The sequence below is a fragment of the Ostrea edulis genome, chromosome 7, assembly GCF_947568905.1.
Source record: "Ostrea edulis chromosome 7, xbOstEdul1.1, whole genome shotgun sequence".
Lineage (NCBI taxonomy): Eukaryota > Metazoa > Mollusca > Bivalvia > Ostreida > Ostreidae > Ostrea > Ostrea edulis.
The window spans coordinates 37,122,941-37,142,987 of record NC_079170.1 but is presented as its reverse complement, the minus strand read 5'-3'; the positions used below and the strand labels follow the sequence as shown (position 1 = coordinate 37,142,987).

At 35.2% G+C, this 20,047-nt stretch overlaps 1 protein-coding gene across 3 annotated transcripts; it reads left to right on the top strand.

Moving 5' to 3' along the window:
- Positions 1–2,585: 2,585 nt before the first annotated feature.
- Positions 2,586–18,330, top strand: LOC125654363 (NF-kappa-B essential modulator-like). Of its 3 annotated transcripts, none has more exons than XM_048884312.2 (13): positions 2,586–3,022; positions 3,229–3,328; positions 6,232–6,485; positions 7,326–7,501; positions 7,760–7,918; positions 10,825–11,181; positions 12,197–12,370; positions 12,772–12,896; positions 13,224–13,376; positions 13,568–13,667; positions 14,894–15,073; positions 15,772–16,116; positions 16,823–18,330. In XM_048884312.2, the coding sequence occupies exons 3-13, from the start codon at positions 6,272–6,274 to the stop codon at positions 16,949–16,951; spliced, it is 2,112 nt and encodes a 703-aa protein (XP_048740269.2). In that variant the 5' UTR covers positions 2,586–3,022; positions 3,229–3,328; positions 6,232–6,271; the 3' UTR covers positions 16,952–18,330. The 3 variants fall into 3 exon arrangements, with proteins under 3 accessions (XP_048740269.2, XP_048740268.2, XP_048740270.2); XM_048884311.2 differs by having other exon boundaries at positions 3,209–3,328; XM_048884313.2 differs by lacking the exon at positions 3,229–3,328.
- The last annotated feature ends 1,717 nt before the right edge of the window (positions 18,331–20,047 follow it).

Sequence of the window (20,047 nt, the reverse complement as noted above, 5' to 3'; positions counted from 1 at the left end):
ACAAAAATTTTGTTTCTTTTCTTTTGGGGCCAATATTATAAAGAAGTGGATCCAATAATATTTGGGTCTATCAATGAAAATTCATAAATTTCCATTGATATTAAGAAGGGGCGGAATATGTAAATGAAGGAAGCTTACCAAATAACACTAGTATATACGGACGGAAAACTAATTTTAATTGATGAGGGTGGAGCTTAGCGGAGCGAATAACATGAGTATATATATACCGAGGCAACATTATAACGTTTGATGAAAGGGGATATTTTCCCCGGAAAAGGGTTTCTTTGGGGGATAAAACATAAAAAATGGGGCTTGGTATTTTTAGGGGGTGTTAAATTTTAAAAACAAGAAACAGACGGATAAATAACACGAGTATACTTATAATGCAAAACATTCTCTTTCATTCATATTCACGAGGGGTGGAGTACATATTTAATTACAACCCAAACACTATGTAGTGAACACATATCAGAGAACTCGGGGGATAGACAGCATACTTTTCATGCCTCACAATCAATGCACGGAAACTGACTAAGCAAAACAACTTGCGCACTTTTTGGAAACTCATTCTAAATTTACCATTAAGTGAATGGGTTATCAAAACACACTGAACACTTCCCCAAAATATAGACAGTATTTTTATTTAAATAAGTAAATTTTAATGATAAAGCATACAGCAAGTATATAAAACAGCGAAACAGGTAGACATAAAGTCGTGTATATGATGGACTGTGCAAGGAACTTAAATCATGCTATTCATTCCGTTTTTAAGAACTCTCTCTCTCTTTCTCTCTCTCTCTCTCATCTTTACATATTATATATATGTAACATGTACGGAATAAATCTCAACTTACTTATATGTTTTCTAAGTACTTAACGATAGCATTTAGGACCTTATAAATGTGCCAGTGCATGGGCACGAAGAGGATAGGTAAGGTGAGGTGAGGAACGATAGCATTTATTCCGTAAAGAGGTTACTGAATGATTTTTGCTTTAAAAAACGGAATAAATAGCATGATTAGTTAACATGTGTAAAAAAAAAATGAATAAATTATTAACTAGTTAGTCCGTGCGCCGACTATAATTATATATTTTTATACATATAACCATGATAACGATAGCATTTATTCCGTAAATGCAACTTTTAGACTTTAAAACGGAATAAATAGCATGATTGGAAGAAATCAATAGTTATATATATATATATATATATATATATATATATATATATAATTCCAATCTTATTTATTACAATTGTTTTGATTGGACAAAAATAAAGCTGAACAAGAGTTTACACATCAATAAATCCGAAAACGCGATGTATTCATACACGCCTGAAAACAAACAACATAGTGCGGGTAACTATTCAAATTTTTGCAATTGTTAATAAAGTCAATGAATTGGAATTATAAGAATCAAACATTCTTTTGGAAGAATTTATCGATGTGTAAACTCCGAACATTTTACTCACAAACTTAACATAAAAGTGCTTCGCACTTTTATTCAGTTTGTGAGTAAAATGTCCTGAGTTTACACATCGATAAATTCTTCCAAAAGAATGTTTAATCCTATAATATATATATATATATATATATATATATATATATATATATATATATAGTATTGCCGTTTCGCAACTGATTCCTATGCGCAGCGGAGCGAATAACTTGAGTATATACCGACGCAAAATGTTTTTATTTCAATATTTATACTTGTTCGTATTTTTTTTAAAAACATTTCAATGCAAGGAAATGCTTTTGCGTCGGTATATACTCATGTTATTCGCTCCGCTTTCATCGTGATTTTACTTAATCCCCCCCCCCAAAAAAAAACACCCAAGCCCCATTTTTCTCTTTTTCATCCCCCAAAGAAACCCTTTTCCGGGGAAAACTTCCCCTTTCAACGTCTTTTAGAATGTTGCCTCTGTATATATATACTCATGTTATTCGCTCCGCTATTTGTTTAAAATCCATGTAGCGGAGACCACAGACAGCCAACTGTCATAAATTCCTATGTGCAGCGGAGCGAATAACATGAGTATATACCGATGCAAAATGTTTATCTTTCAATATTTAGACTTGTTCGGTTGTTTTTTTTTTTTTTAAAGATTTCAATGCAAGGAAATGCTTTTGCGTCGGTATATACTCATGTTATTCGCTCCGCTTTCATCGTGATTTTACTTAATCCTCCCCCCCCCCCCCAAAAGAGCCCCATTTTTCTCTTTTTAATCCCCCAAAGAAACCCTTTTCCGGAGAAAACTTCCCCTTTCAACGTCTTTTAGAATGTTGCCTCTCTCTATATATAAGCTATTCTCTTTAGAGAAGTCGATAGGCATAGCCTTCTGCCTATCGACTTCTCTAAAGAGAATATATATAAGCATGTTATTCGCTCCGCTATTAATGTTTATAATCCATTATAGACAGTGAGATTGACCTCTTACAAACACAAATGTCTTCATTGTGGTGTATATCTAATCTTATCAGGTTAGAAACACACTAATATCCTTAATACTGCAAATTGACGCAAACGTCTACAACGTCAAACTAATTCGACCCGCGGAGCGAATAACATGATTATGCCCATATTTTTTTTCGATTAGCATTAATTAATGCAATCATTTTTATTTATTTTGTATTGCGTTGTTGTTTGTTTATTTTGATCTTTATAATTTTTTATTTGGTTCTTCTTGTTTGTTCGTTTATTATCTTTTTTAAATTCTTTTTTTATGTATTTATTAGTTTTGGATGGGTCCTGCGTCCCCCTTCTCGTAAAATGTTAGATATATCGCTATACTTAATTTTCGTTCAAAATCACGGCGAGATTTTTTCCGGAGAAAATAATTTTGTGAACACTTCTAATTTTATCTAGCACAAAGGACTTCCTCACAGTTTTCAGGGAAGTCTACGACCTATCAGATCTGAGATCATATCAAACCGAACTATTCAAAGTTCTGCCTCATGTTGTCATTTCTTAAACGTAGGGATTCATGATTAGATCTATCGGTTTCTAGTTTATATGACAAGTGAGTAACTTATTATTCCAATGATTACTCTGATGTAGACTGATGTCATCGGTATAAAAATAGAACTTAGAAGTCTACTTTCATTTTGAAAAAGTGTGAGATTTTGTTACTTGAAAACGACATTTTTTTTTTCTACCCGGAGAAATGTTTATTTAGAATCATGCATTTTAATTTTTTTTATTCTAGACTCTAATTGCATTTTTGAGATTTTTACAAATTCGGAAAAACTGGGGACAGTAGAAACTGGAAAATATTGACGTCATCATTGTGATTTCCCTATTGCAGTTTGGATTAACATATGTAAAGGTAACTCATAAGGAAAGAAGATCCCAGTATATATATTCCTCTTTTTAATTCTTGTCTTTCCTTTTCTATTTCTAATGACATTTTATTCCGTGTTGCATACTGTCTGACTGTTTATCTCAATGACATTGTCAGTTCATACACCAATCATTACCTGACATTTTGCTAGTGTTATATATATGAACAATATCTTATTTGTAGTATATTTGATTTCTTTTTTTTCTGAAGATTCAAATTACGCATTTTCATTCAATCTAATCAGGGTTGCATGTATAATGCAAGGGTCTGCGTCCTAGACGTAGAAAATTCATTTGGGACAGAAGTTTGTCTGATATGGCGAGTCCCGCAGACGCGTCACAGACTACAAGTAAAAATAATAATTTTACTTAGCAGCCCTGATATTGTGTAAAACTCATAGTAGGAAAAAATCTAGGTAAAACGTTACGCTCTTCAACAGTCTTGTGAACCAAAATAATACCCCCGAATTCACAGTGTCCCAATCTGACTTGTTTATTTTAGCGTCAGTCAATTAGGTGCGAATTAGAATATAATATTAAAAAGATAATTAGAAAAGATGCAAAATGAAGAACATTTTGCCACTGGCAGTTATTCATTTTTATTTTTTATTTATTTATTACATATTTATACAAATCGGAACATATGTTTAAATGTTCGTCTTCCGGTAACCAATTTTATTGGAATCAAAAGTAGCATTGTTTGTAAACTTTGGTAGGTTTTACAGATCGTCAGCAAACAAAACTTGTGTGAATCTCACTACTTTATCACAATAATCATGATAATGATTTGATGAAAATGCTGTTTAATATTGAATAGGGTTGTTGTGATGATAGGAGATTCAGGGAAGTAATTTTGTTGGCGTGGACAATTAGTCATCCTAGGCCAAGTCGCGAATGATTAAAAATAAATCTTAGAATTGATATGTTTTGTACTGCTTCCATGATAATTGTCTTATATATATAAAAAAAAAAAAAGACTCATTAAATATTCATGGGACTTATCAAATTTTCATGGGACTCGGTCAAGCTGCTTATAAACCACAAGTCTGGGACTTGTCTTCAATAATTTCTAGTGACAACCCTGTCTAATTAAGTATCAGCAATTCCCTTACTGCATTTAATATGGAACAATCTGATGGCGATATAGGTTTATTCCATTATACAAAATTAGATGAATATCTTTACTGGTGGTTAAGTGGGTGAGATCTACATGAATATAACACACTGTGTGAACTCAAAGATTGCATTCATCAAACACTATAGAAGGTATGGTGCATAGACATTTTTATTATTGTACTGCCCCTGAACATTCTAATTTGCTATTTGCTTATACTGTTCATTTTTACCATGACGTGTTCACTGGACATTTAGCATCAGCATTTTGCAATCGCTGTTCACCAGCCGCTCGTATTCCAGAGCTTCCCATGTTCTTCTGGTACTTACTGGACATTTAGTCCACTAATGTAAGAGTTATTACCGGACCAAATCACATTTTACCAGACCAAAATTCTAAAGGCAAAATAATCCGAACTCTTAGGAAGGTATGATTTTGACAAACACTCTGCACTATATCAGGAAGATTTCATGTAAATTTGAACTTTATGGCCCAGTGGTTCTTGAAGAAGACTTTTAAAGATTTCCCTATATATTCCTAAAGCTAAACTAAAGACAAACCGGGAATGAGCTGAAAAATGGTCGCAAAAAAAAAATAAACGCGTCAGTTAGGATTATTTTTATGGTGGATCAATTGCATTGATATTGAAATTACTGGATCAGAAAGAACTTCGGGGTGGGTGAAGATAAAAGCAGACCCTAGCACATAAATGTCTCTCAAGATCATATTATAAAGATTTATTGAATACCTTTCAACATGTTGAATTTTATATAATTATATATTTAAGGTGGGTCCTTAGTCCTGGATTTTTGGGGTTTAGGTAGCATTTTTTTTTTTTTTTGAATCAATAAATTAACATTCAGAGTAATGAGAAAATGCAAATTAGTTAAGGATTTCCATATTAATTTTCATTACAGACACTACTGAAGTCATCATGGTCATGTACCCCTATGCAGATTTTTATGAAATTCATTGGAAACAGTTATTTGTCGTTATTTTAAAATAAAAACAACAAGAAAATTGTTTAATTGCATTTATTTATCAAGATCGAAACATGTCAATAACAAAAACACATGTCATTTTCAATATGTTCATTAAGTTTTAGAATAATAAGTGCAGAATTATTGAATTAGCATTATTCTCCAAAATGTTAAAAAACGAACAAATGTGGAGACAATTTCCTTATAGCATATGGTTTACATATAATTTTTTCTGTTTATATTAGTAGATGTACATCTATTATAGTTATTTATGAAAAAAAATCCATACCTTTCCTTAATAATTTCAAATTTATAGCTTCTAGAGTATGTATACCCCCATAAAAAACCGAAGTCTGGCACCATACAGCTGAGCTATTCAAAATCACTCATGGATTAAAATTTTATGTAATTTCACAAAAAGACACAGATAATGATTCCTTATCACGTTGGTAAAATGTTTGTGAAAAATAAAGGAAATCTATCGCATCATGGACTTGATAAATAATTTATTGAAAATGGAGTTATTGTCCTTGGAGTCAATAGTTTGAAACATATCATTGACTATTCAAATATAACTAAGACTTTTGAAATGTTTTATGGCTGACAAATTTTTTTAAAATAACTATATTGAAAAAGAGTCCAACAAAATTTATGTTCCAGTCATTAAATCATTGACTTTGCAAAATCGTATGACGTCACAGGAGTATGGAACTACGTTAATATAAAATTTTAAAAAAACCCACTAGATCTCCTAGATATATGTTTTACAGTTTATCTCAATTTTCTGTCTTCCAGGAATTTATAAAGAAAACTAATGGAGCCGCGGTAATTTTACATGATGAATGGAACACGCACTCCTGCAGTGGTATATAGCACAAGGAACGGGGACGTTTCGTATGACATGATATCACCAATGCCGTCAAGCACACGGAGCACACATGAAGGGAGCCTGACCCAGGGTATCGGTCAGATATCCATGACTGATATCAATCTGGAGCAGGCTTTGGACAGAATCCAGGAACTTCACAGGGAGAATAATGAACTCAGAGGTCAGTGTTTTTATATCCTTCTTTGTGCTGACTTTTGAAATACCAGTTTGAGCATGCTGTACTTATAGCAAACTGAATTATCTTAACTTCCAATGATAGCAACGCTGGGGTCATTCAAAGGACTACTCAGATAGAAACCAAGTTTTTTGCATCCAGAAATTCAATATAATATAATTAAAATATTAGAGTGATCAGGGTGTAATATCCCTTGCATCTGGGTCCAGTAAATGAATTCATTCTATTGCGAGAAATTTATTGTACATTTATATCAATGTATTGAACATTTATTGATTATTGTTTCACTGATTGAATTTTATTGGGTCAGTAAAATGATAAATAAAAGAATATCCCAACATTATGTTTTAAACTTTGTTTGATGATCAAGTTTTTTGTAACTATGATTATAAATATTGCACTTCCCACATCAATGAATAAATGTGAGTCACATCATCTGATCTTCTTATCGCCAAGTTATCGGTAATCAGGAATACAAAGTATGACCGATTTAATTAATTATTTTTCAGGTCCCCTGCATTACGTTACAGTTGTAAATATAAAGTCTACTGTAACCCCCAATCTAACTAAAATTAGATCCTGTGTAGCGATAGTAGATGAGCGGATCATGGGATCTAATTTCAATTAGATTGCTGTAACCCCTTTCCCTGAATTTAGTATGAAGCAGAAAAAATGTGCTGATTTGGGGGTTTGATTTTTATGAATTCTGTTCTAAAATGTGTCCTGGGAGTTATCATATTTGTACAGATTACGTATGGGACAACAATAATATACATCTAATAAGTATGAATTTTGTTCTGAAATGTGTTCTGGCTGTTTCTGCAGATTACCTACGGGACAACAATGAGAAGATGAAGATTCAGTATCAGAATTTGTCGGAATGGAAGGAGAAAATCCGAGTCAACAACACCAAAAATAAAGAAAAGTTTGATCAGACGAGGGAAGTGGTCCAGTCCCTGACCAAGGAGAATGAGGAACTCCGGCGAGAAGCCACTTCAAAGGTACACCATTATACATGTAACTATAGTCACACTGATTTATAATAACTACATGTACCTTATAGCGGACATATTATACATGTATAGCAAACATTTGTGATCCTGCTAAACAATTTATTTAGGGAGGATATTTTTACTGACTGATTTCACAGGTACATGTATGATAGTTTATTGTAAATCACTTCTAGGGGATCGTAACTTCGTAAGTTTAACACAGTCATTGTACATTGTAGTCCCTAGTTTCAATGTTTGTCCTTGTAGGCTGCCCAGATGTCACAGCTGGAGAGATCGGTGCAGGAGGTCAGGAGTGAGCTCAAAGCAAAACAAGAAGCCACCTCAGGAATGACAAGGACCATTGAGGAACTGAGGAGAGCGCTGGAGAGTAAATCTGTCAGCAGGTCCTCAGACTGCCTCGATACCGTAAGCTCAGGCTGCCATATTCCTTACTTCTCTTAATCACTTACATTCATTATACTCCTGCTCCTAGTTTTGTCTGTGTGTATGTCTGTCCATCTGTCTGTAACATTGGTGTGTAAGTCTGTCCATCTGTCTGTAACATCGGTGTGTAAGTCTGTCTATATGTCTGTAACATATATGACACACCCCTTGTAACGTATTTTGTCTCTGCATCCATTATAATCCTGCATGCCTGTTTGTCTGTCCATCCTATGGACAAGGCTTGAGGTAATGGTACTATGTGGTCATCTTTTTTAATCCCTATTGATTTGGGGATTAACACTGAAATATGGAGGGAGTCCCAATGGAGCAGTAGTTGTTCAATGATTTTGGGATTAGGACTGAGTATGGGGGTCCTATGGGAGCAGTGGTTGCTCAATGATTTTGGGATTAGGGCTGAGTATGGGGGTCCTATGGGAACAGTGGTTACTCAATGGTTTTGGGATTAGGACTGAATATGGGGGTCCTATGGGAGCAGAGGTTGCTCAATGATTTTGGGATTAGGACTGAGTACAGGGGTCCTATGGAAGCAGTGGTTGCTGAATGATTTTGGGATTAGGACTGAGTATGGGGGTCCTATGGGAGCAGTGGTTGCTCAATGATTTTGGGATCAGCACGGAATATGAGGAGAGTCCTATTGGAGCTGTGGTTGCTTAATGATTTGGAATTAGCGCTGAGTATTGGGGGAGTCCTAATAGAGAATTGGTTACTCCATGATACTGGCATTAGCATTGAGTGTAGGGGGGTCCCTATTGGAGCAGTGATCGCTTTTTTGGCAGAGTAATTTTTTCCCAAAGGTAGGGTAAAGTTTTAACCACCTCAATAAGCCCACAATATAGTCACCTTCTTTAAGATGGTCAACTATCTAACTGTAACATGGTCAGCAGTTATCATTTACCAACAAAATTGTTGATCAGTCGCTGTAACAGGGATGTCAGCAGACTGTGTCTGAGCTGAGTGGTTTGTTTGTTCACAAGATAATTCATAGCTCTGTATTTCCATAAGCAGTGAAGCTGTGTTAGCCTGTAATGTAACCTTGTTGAGAAGATACCAGTGGTTACCCAAGGTCATCTGATCAAGGAATGTATCCACACAGGATGTGAAACATCTGCAGAAAGACATGGATTGTGTTTATTCTGATCATTTGTTGTAATCTTCATAGTCAGCATTGTAACATTATCATTTATCTCCAGAATTTTGTATGACACATCTTAATTCGCTATCTCATCCCATTTTCTGTTTTCGGTAATCAAAATATTGACTTAAGGTCAAAGTTATTAGCTTTGCAAAGAATGTCAATCATTTTAAAGCATGAATTGCTGTCCATGATTCACAGTCATTCAAAATTTGTTAAGACTTCTTGTGAACAAATTAACGTACGTAATTAAGTGCCAAGTATGTAATTAATCTAATATCTGATTCTACATGTAAAATGCATATCAACACTTCGCCGCGAGTTATTTTCCTTTTAGGGGTCAGCCAAAAGTCAATTGGTTAAAAGTCCAGTTTTCCTTCTTTACCTTACCTAATGTTAGAAGTTACTACTGTAATCACTCCAATGATTACACATGTAAGTCATGTGATTTGCTCTTCATCAGCTGAAAACTGATGGGGACTACCCAAACTTCCACCAGAGTTCGTTTGCTCACAAACCAAACTCTTCCACTTAGGCATTATGGGATAGCGATTTCTTAGGCCGCGTATACTATGACGTCACTGTAGAATGACGAAAAAACATAACGTCAAACGTAAACAACTTTCAAAACAAGAACGTAAACATCAAGTTCATTACTTTATACAATAATTTGAACAGAGTCTCCCTACTTTTTAATGATATTTTGATCATTTTATGTTTAAAATAAAATCCATACTTTTATATTAATGCTCTTAATATTAATATCTTCAAACTTTAACTGCGAACTACTTCTTTAGTGTAATTTGTCTGCGTGATAATCGCGGACTCACAATATACAAATCTGTATATTGTGGTGCGTCACATAGGAGAGGTCTATTCGTAGGTGACATAATGAGGCCTCGACGGGGAGTTTGGGGGACTACCAATAATGCTTCCGGAAAAATGTCACTGTCACTGCGATGTACTTCATCCACAACCCGTAAATAAAACAAATAAATTGTTTAGAAAGTACCACAAACATTTTCAAATTCCAGACAAGCTTTCTCTACCTTCGTACATTTTGTTATTGCTTGGTTCGAAAGGAAGAAAAACAACATCGCAGCTGATATGACATCACAATGCACTGTTTACATCGACTGAATGATGTTCCCCGCGTTAAATGAATAGGTGGATTTTAAAATGTCTAAAATCGTGTTGCAAAACGTTACGGGTCTTCGCTCGTATCAACGGTCACAATGTAAAACATATTAGCTAATTATTAAGTTTTCATACACGTTTACGGGTTGCCCTACCTTGGGGCATTATTGTAGTTAACTGTAATTGATGGAAAAATAAGAAATGTCAAAATTACAGGTCAGAAAATTACAAAGGCCAACATAAGAAAAACAGTTTTTTAACTGGCAAGATGGTGCACAAAGGACATAACTTGCACAAAGTGTTGATACATTTGTTAAATTGTTCCATGAATGCATACAAAGAAAAATGATTTCTCTGTGATGTCATATATTTTGATAATGCAATTTCCAATCCAGCAGCAAATGAATTTATCATCGTATTTTGGTTTTGAACATTTTATTTTGTCTTAGATTTTATAAGCAATGATTCAAAAATTTTGAATAATGGTGTATATAAAAAAGTATATTAACCTTTGATATTAAAGGAGTCTAGCTTTATATACACATGTACGACATATACTATTCTCGGTGATAATTTGTCTTTCTTGTGAACTTAAAAGGCACTTGTGAATACAGACAGCAGTGATAGTGAGACTCTGAAGTCCAGAGTATCAGAACTGGAGCAGCAGCTGGAGCAGTTCAGGGACAGTAATGACAGTCTACTGCGAGACATGGAGTCCTACAAACATGTCAAACAAGAACTGCAGGAGGAGAACGCAAAACAGGAGAGAGAAAACGCCGAGCTGAGTCAGAAAATCGAGACTCTGCTGAACGAGAACAAGGGTGTGAAATCTGAGGCTAGGATGTTACGGAGTCGTGTGGAAGATCTACAGGAGCAGATGTCTCGCGTCCAGACCTCAGCGGTCAACAAAGAGGAAGACAGGAAGACACAGACAGCAGAGTATACCCAGTCAGAGGTACATAATATAATGTTAACTGTGATATCATAGAGTACACCCAGTCAGAGGTACATAATATAATGTTAACAGTGTTATAATAGAGTACACCCAGTCAGAAGTACATAATATAATGTTAACTGTGTTATCATAGAGTACACCCAGTCAGAGGTACATAATATAATGTTAACTGTGTTATAGAGTACACCCAGTCAGAGGTACATAATATGTTAACTGTGTTATCATAGAGTACACCCAGTCAGAGGTACATAATATAATGTTAACTCTGATATCATAGAGGTCAAATAGAGGTCATGTTAACAGTGATATCATAGAGCTCATGTTAACACTGTTATCTTATAAGTCATGTTAACATTGTTATGATATTTTCATGTCATTAGTTAGGGGATCTGAGGCAGAAATATATGAATATATTTATGTACTAGTTAGGGATCTGAGACATATGCAGACATATATGTATATGTTTATGTTATTAGTTGGGAGAAATATATGAATATTTTAATGCAATTAGTTAGGGGATCTGAAACAGAAATATGTGAATATTTTTATGTTATTAGTTAGGGGATCTGAAACAGAAATATGTGAATATTTTTATGTTATTAGTTAGGGGATCTGAAACAGAATTATGTGAATATTTTAATGCAATTAGTTAGGGGATCTGAAACAGAAATATGTGAATATTTTTATGTTATTAGTTAGGGGATCTGAAACAGAAATATGTGAATATTTTTATGTTATTAGTTAGGGGATCTGAAACAGAAATATGTGAATATTTTTATGTTATTAGTTAGGGGATCTGAAACAGAAATATGTGAATATTTTTATGTTATTAGTTAGGGGATCTGAAACAGAAATATGTGAATATTTTTATGTTATTAGTTAGGGGATCTGAAACAGAAATATGTGAATATTTTTATGTTATTAGTTAGGGGATCTTAAACAGAAATATGTGAATATTTTTGTTATTAGTTAGGGGATCTGAAACAGAAATATGTGAATATTTTTATGTTATTAGTTAGGGGATCTGAGGCAAAAGCTGAGAATGAAAGAAGAAGAGATGGCTCGGTGCCAGGAGCAACATCAGCAACACATATCAAAACTGACGAATGAGCACCAGCAAGAGAGACAGGAACTAATGCAAAAACTGGATGTACTGCAACACGAACTACAGCAAACCAAGGATGAACAGGTCAGGCTAATATAGGAAAAGTTTCATTGTTAATGTTAGAGCAAACCAAGGATGAACATGTAGGTCAGGCTAATATAGGAAAAATTTGTTAATGTTAGAACAAACAAGGATGAACAGGTCAGGCTAATATAGGGAAAAAAAATTTACTGATGTGTTATTGTTTGATTATTCTAATATATGACATTCAATTATGATATATAGCACAAGTGCTTTTTATGTTAAATGTTTAATTACACAAAGGTAACGATGCATTCGTAGCTGTATGAAATGGGATTAGGAATACAGATAATGATGTATTTATAGCTGTATGAAATATGTTTCTGGTTAATAAGAAATATAGATAAATGACTTTATGATTAACCAAATTATTTTGCTGTGTATAATAACTGTTGTGAATTCAGACTAAAGCATACACGAGTGATGTCCAGAGTCTCCGCAGTCAAGTGTTGACCCTGATCACGCAGGTCACCGAGTTACAGAATAAATATGAGGCAGCCACTGAAGCCCTGGACAAGAAGAACAGCAAGTGAGTCAGAAAAAATCTGAAGAAAAAACGGGGATGGGGGGGGTTAAATTAGAAAATCAGGTACAGTGAACCTGTCTTATCTAACATGCACAAGCTTTTTGGATTAGACTGAATGTTGGATAAGACAGGATATTGGATAAGACAAGGTGTCAGAGTGAACTGCATGAAGAACATAAAATAAAGTGCAGTTCAGAATGAAAGTAGGATAAGAATACACAATAAAACAGAAAACACAGATGTCGGATTAGAAAGGATTAATTATAACAGCATAATTATAAACATGTATAAACAATTACAAATTTTATAATTTGTCCCTGATTACTACAGAGTTCTGGAAATAGAACACCAGACCACTCTGATGCAGGAGAACTTCCAACGACAGCGTGCAGAAGATTCCGCCGTGATAGAGACACTACGACTCTCCCTGAAAAGTTACGAGGACGCTCTTAATGCGGAGAGAAAGGAACACCAAAATACCAAGTATGATTAAAGAAATAATGCACAAGTTTTCTGAAATTGTATGCAGTAATTTTTTAGGTCATTTCACGTTAAATACTCACTGATGTAGTAATTGGTACATATACTAATAATGAATCGAAACTGCAATGAACCAGTAGTTTACAAGTGTACTAGTGGTGGGTGTGAGTACATTTATATTATATAATTTGTAGGAAGATATCAGTAGATCTCCGGCAGTCCTTCAACCAGTTGGTGTCAGATCACAAAAATCTGTCCGAGAAATACAAAATGCAGGAGCAATCCCGACAACAGGTACTATTCATTTCTCCATCAGTCTGAGTGAGTAGTGGTTGTCTCATCAGTCTGAGTGAGTAGGGGTTGTCTCACCAGTCTGAGTGAGTAGTGGTTGTCTCATCAGTCTGAGTGAGTAGGGGTTGTCTCACCAGTCTGAGTGAGTAGGGGTTGTCTCACCAGTCTGAGTGAGTAGGGGTTGTCTCATCAGTCTGAGTGAGTAGGGGTTGTCTCACTAGTCTTGAGTGAGTAGGGGTTGTCTCACTAGTCTGAGTGAGTAGGGGTTGTCTCACCAGTCTGAGTGAGTAGGGGTTGTCTCACCAGTCTGAGTGAGTAGGGGTTGTCTCACCAGTCTGAGTGAGTAGGGGTTGTCTCATCAGTCTGCGTGAGTAGGGGTTGTCTCACTAGTCTTGAGTGAGTAGGGGTTGTCTCACTAGTCTGAGTGAGTAGGGGTTGTCTCACCCGTCTGAGTGAGTAGGGGTTGTCTCACCAGTCTGAGTGAGTAGGGGTTGTCTCACCAGTCTGAGTGAGTAGGGGTTGTCTCACTAGTCTGAGTGAGTAGGGGTTGTCTCACTAGTCTGAGTGAGTAGGGGTTGTCTCACTAGTCTGAGTGAGTAGGGGTTGTCTCACTAGTCTCAGTGAGTAGGGGTTGTCTTACCAGTCTCAGTGAGTAGGGGTTGTCTCACCAGTCTCAGTGAGTAGGGGTTGTCTCACCAGTTGGAAGATTAAAGTGAATTTGATGAGTAAGAGACTGGAAGCATTAGAGAAAATGTTCTTAGTTTGGAAAAAATCTAGATGGAAAGCAGTGTGTAATGTATCCTAAGATTTGAACTCAGAATCCTGAAGCAGCCACTAGATAATTTTAACCACCTCTGAAATTGAAATATTGGGACGTAATACAATTGTTTCATCACTGATAGGTGGCCATCATCTACAGTGTATGTTTTAAGAGAACCAGTTTTTAACAGGAAATGATCATGGTTCAATCCATTGCATATAAAGTAGAAATGGTGGGCTATCTCTCTCTCAGTATGTACAGCCTGGTGATTAGATCACTAGCTTATCTAATAATGCTGTGGTCTCAGATTTGATTCAAGGTCCAAGTATAGTTTTACCTTCTCTTATACCTGTACAAAAATCTTTGGGGTCTGTAGGGGTAGGGTATATTGCTACTGATTTTGTAGGTTGTATGCTCTTGGTTTGGTTTGAACATTTATGAACTTGTTATCACATAAATCTCTCTGTAGAGTGGATGTACAGAAACAGAGAAACAGAAACTGCTGGACCAGATTGGTCGTCTCACCGCGCAGGTGTACGCCGGGGAGGAGGCCATTAATTACAGAGAGGAGAAGCTGAAGAAAGTGGAAGAAGATAATAAGAAGATCAAAGAGGAACTCAATAATGTGGTCCCTGTTCTAAAGGCTCAGGTGAGTAACTTATAATGTGTCCCTGTTCTAAAGGCTCAGGTGAGTAACTTATAATGTGTCCCTGTTCTAAAGACTCAGGTGAGTAACTAATAATGTGTCCCTGTTCTAAAGACTCAGGTGAGTAACTAATAATGTGTCCCTGTTCTAAAGACTCAGGTGAGTAACTAATAATGTAGTCCCTGTTCTAAAGGCTCAGGTGTGTAACTAATAATGTGTTCCTGTTCTAAAGGCTCAGGTGAGTAATACTAATAATGTGTCCCTGTTCTAAAGACTCAGGTGAATAGAACAAGCATCATGTTATAAATGCATGTAGGACAAGCATCTTGTGAAAGGTGTTCTTGAGTTAAGCACCTGGTGATAAATTTACTTATAGAGCTATCACTATAAGACAGGTGTTCTGTGATCTAAGTGTTTTGAGGTAGTCATAATTAGATTTTTAAGATAAAAAACATTGGCAGTTTGTTTTTAAGGCAAACACAATGTGGTAAAAGTTGATTTATCTAGGATTTTGAGATTGATGTTGCTTTTGATACATGTATGATAAGTGATTAGAAAGACATTAGCAATGTAAGAAGATAATGAGAAAGGTTATGTCATTGATAAAAATGAAGATAGATATCACTGAAGAAAAACTAACGAAACATAGAGAATTCAAATATAAATTCATACAAAGCCAATGAAATATGGAACTTCTGCAGGCTGAGGTGTGGAAGTCGGATTTTGATGCTGAGAGAGATGCCAGAGAACGCCTCCATGCAGATAAAACTCAACTAGAAGCCGACTTCAAGCAGCTCCAACTGCGTAATCAACAACTATTGGACGAGATGGAGAGCTTCTCTAAGCGTCAATTCCAGGAGATGCAGCAGCGCCACTCCAACCAGGGCTACCAGCACTCCATTCAGCAACACCTCAGGGTCGGGCAACAAAACCACGGCAGCCCTTACCAGTTTCCACATTATCCACCCCAGGGCTACCCCAGCCAGTCCCCCGGGGCAGGAGCAATGTACAATGAGGCCAGATCACCTGTTGCAGCAGGGGGACAGGTACATGAAATTGAAAAATCACAAAAATCAGAAGAAAATACGCTACATGTATTTTAATTAGAGAAAATGAGATTTAAAAACCTAATTATAGTGAAATAGTTTAAGGAGGCTGTATATTTTTTTATTTCAAATTTCATAAATTTACTGGCATTTTGTTGAAATAGGACAAATATATTGTATGCACGAGTTTTACTAAACTTCTTAAGTTCAAGATTTCATTGTACTAAACTTACTTCCGATAAAGATCCATTTTAAATTATTAAACTGCTTTTAAATTACATTATGTTAAAAGATCATCGTAACTTTATGATAGTCTATGGGATATCCTAAGATATTTTTATTATGTTGTTTTCTATCATCTACATGTAAATAAAAAATGCTGCCCTCATACTGCTGTTCCAGCACATTTTGAAAGAAAATAGCACCCCCACCCGTCATGATTAGATCTTGAACAATAACATAATAACACATTCGATTTATCGTATCTTTTTCCCTAATTTTTTTGTTGATAAGAAATTTATATTAGTAAAACTTACACCTAATTGTGGCTAATTATTACGAGGTGATTTTTTTATATACCAGATTACATTTAGATTTACTTTGACAGGCCTCTTTGTTGAAATAGAAATAACTGATGTATCTTACGTGGCTGTGTGGTATAATGGAAGTTGCCAGTAATTATATAATCGTGATATTATTCTTCCAGACCCATAGCGGCTCTCAGGAGGGAGAGGACCCCCAACAATTCGAGTGTCCGAAGTGTAACCAGACCTGTCCGGACATGGATACCTTACAGATACACGTACTGGACTGCATTGACCAGGACAACCCCTGATGACCACAAAATTCATCATGCAGGAGAGAGAGAGCTTTGAATTCATTCATTCAATTTGTCGTTGTTGATATCTGCAGAGCTCTAAAGATGAGGACATGCCGTTTTGGCTTGTGTGACTGTCTGTTTCCTAACTGTAAAGGAAAAAGAAGTCTCCTGGTTTGGTGGCTGTGAAAATATTTAAATACTCTCACATTTCATGAAGGACCTGAATTTGTGATCATTATACATCGCCCTGTCATGAAAAGTAGTCATTTTACAGTGGACAAAACAAAAAACATGAAGTGTAGTGATTTTACGGTATAACATAATAGGACTTCAAATTTTATTTGGCATACTTACTCAGATAATGTACAAATTGTACTGAGTGAAGGTCAAAAATAAGGTCACATACCATTAGGAATTTTACTGCACCGGGAGGCATCACTTTTCATGTTTTATTCATCTTGCCAGTGTATTCGATTACATGGCCATTAAACTGAGAGCCATAATTAATTATTTCATTCACATATATATGTGCACATTGATTTTATGTTATCTTTTGTCTCACATTTGTAAAGCACTTTAGAGAACTAATGTTGATAGGGCGCTATTTAATTTTTCCAATTACAATTAATTACAATTACAATTAAAGTGAGTACATGTACTATACTCGGTACTGGAATTCATTCTCTTAGTTTTATGTATAAACAAATACAGTGTATAACATGTATTTTCTGTGTTTTAGTTTCCTGTTAAAGTGCAAAGCTACTACAATGCACTTCAAACATTTGACCAGAGTAATATCCACAATGATATTAGGTAATCTGTTTGTATAGCAGTAATAAATCTACGGTCATTAAAGACTCCGTCACTTGGGAGGAAGTTTATGTACAAAACCAGTTTTAATGATTCTCGGACATAAATGTACATTTCTTGAAATGTTTACCAATTATATGAAACATGATATTGTACTGTCAGTTGTGAGAATCGAGTGCACGTCTCTAAATAAGAGAAAGATGCAGGAAAGGTTAATCTTGTTTAGGTTTAAAGCCGTGATTTGATCAGAGCTTCTGATAACATGAGTCAATACACAATGGTTTACATGTATGTTTCTACTTTAGTACGATGTCATGTGACTGGTAATGGGAACTGCCTGTAAATAAGAATTAACCAGGGCCAAACTTTTTTTTGGGAGAAACTAGTTTATACGTTTTGCATAATTATTTACTTTTTGTTTGAAGTGATTGAAGATTGTCAATCGATTGAATGTTTTCAGTACATGTTTTTGCTTTATATTGTGATACAGTGTTATGCTTCACAAGTTGTCAAGTGAATTCTGTGATACGATTGTAATTATTATCATCGTCCTATAATAAAGAATGCATGCATTACAAGAACTAGTGCTTGTTAAGTTGAGTACATGTATGTTAGATAGCAGTGTTTGACATTGAATTTCGTCTGTTTGATAACCAACAAAAAATCTGGAAGATTGATAAATTTACAACATAGTCTGTCTGTTGTGACAGCAAGATGTTTGGTTTATCAGGAAAACAAACAAACAACTTCATCCATATTAGACCAGGAAAAAGTAAATAGATATGACTCCTGATTTCTATATAAAATTGTTGGATGAACGAATATGAGAATAATGAATCTTTTTCTGATATATTTTACTGTCCAGTGCTTCTAAATCCATTACAGAAACTTCCATTTTGATATCTCTTTTTAGCTCACTTGAGCCTTCGAGCTTTTTTGATGAAAAGCTGTCCGGTGTCGTAAACTTTTCACATTTTTATCTCCAGAACCATTGGGCCAAATTCAATCAAACGTGGCACAAAGCATCCTTTTGTGAAATGGATTTAAATTTGTTTAAATGAAGAGCCATGCTCTCTTCAAAGGGGAGTTAATCACAAAAATGGGGTGAGGTCTTTTAGAAATCTCCAGAAACACTGAGCCTGAAGTACATGAAAGCTTCCTGACAAAAGTGGAGATTCAAGTTAATTTGTAAAAATCATGACCCTTGATCAAATTTATACATGCGGATTTATAGGAAACCAAACTTAAAACAAAGCATCCTTAGATGAAATTTGTTAATATTAAACTTAAGGCAATATCCATCTACTGCAAGGGCATATGATAATTGATGAATTTGTAGTCATGTTTAATTAATGATTAAGTTTGATAATTAATGAATTTTTAGTCATTACGTTTTGAAAAGTTTTTTTTTTCTGAACAAAGCTGCTTGTATAATGATAGTTTTGCTCAGGCTTATTTATTGTTAGGAACTGCTGCTCAGGTGAGTGATATGGCCCATGGGCCTCTTCATAAAATAGTAAACATTAAGTAATGCATTACACTTCATCATGAGTCACCAGGACAGACAAATCTGGCCCTGGAGATAGGTAACTCTACATGGTTACTGTAACAGTTCCTTTCTAGTAGAGTTTTCTCTAATCATAAAAATTGTTTAAAAACATTTCCAGGGGTCAAGAATTAGATTTTAAAAAGAAAACAAAAACATATTTTCTTCTGAAGATGAATATCTTTTCCTTCACTGGCTTGCTATAACACTGGTTGTGGTGATTCAGAGGTCATATAAAACTAATGCTTGAGCCCCGTGCCTTGTTAAACTTAAAATATAAAGAATTAGGTATTTGTTCATTTGCAAAATGCTTGGCATTCAGATGCGAGAGCCGTGGGTCTTTCAGATGAGATCTTAAAAATTCTGAGCCCCATGTTATGGTACAGGTAACTCGAGAATTATCGCCACTCAATTCATCGCCATTTTCGTTATAACGCCGCATTTTTCTAGGAACATTTTTCCTGTTACTTAAAACTCTCGTTAAAACGCCAAATTCGCTATCACCATTTGCCACAGTGTTTTCATTACAAAAGTCTATTTCAACGTGTTAATTATCTCGATAAACCGCCATGGGTGCACGTGGTCAGTGAAGCAGTAAATTGGTCATTATCAATCTCCAGCGTACACCTGGACAGAAGGATCCCAGTAATTGTTGTATTGAATAAACAAGAACAATACTCGAGATGAACTGTAGTCAAGTTGTTTATACATCAAAGAAACACATTTCAATTTAGCTATGGCTTCGCCACGAAAGA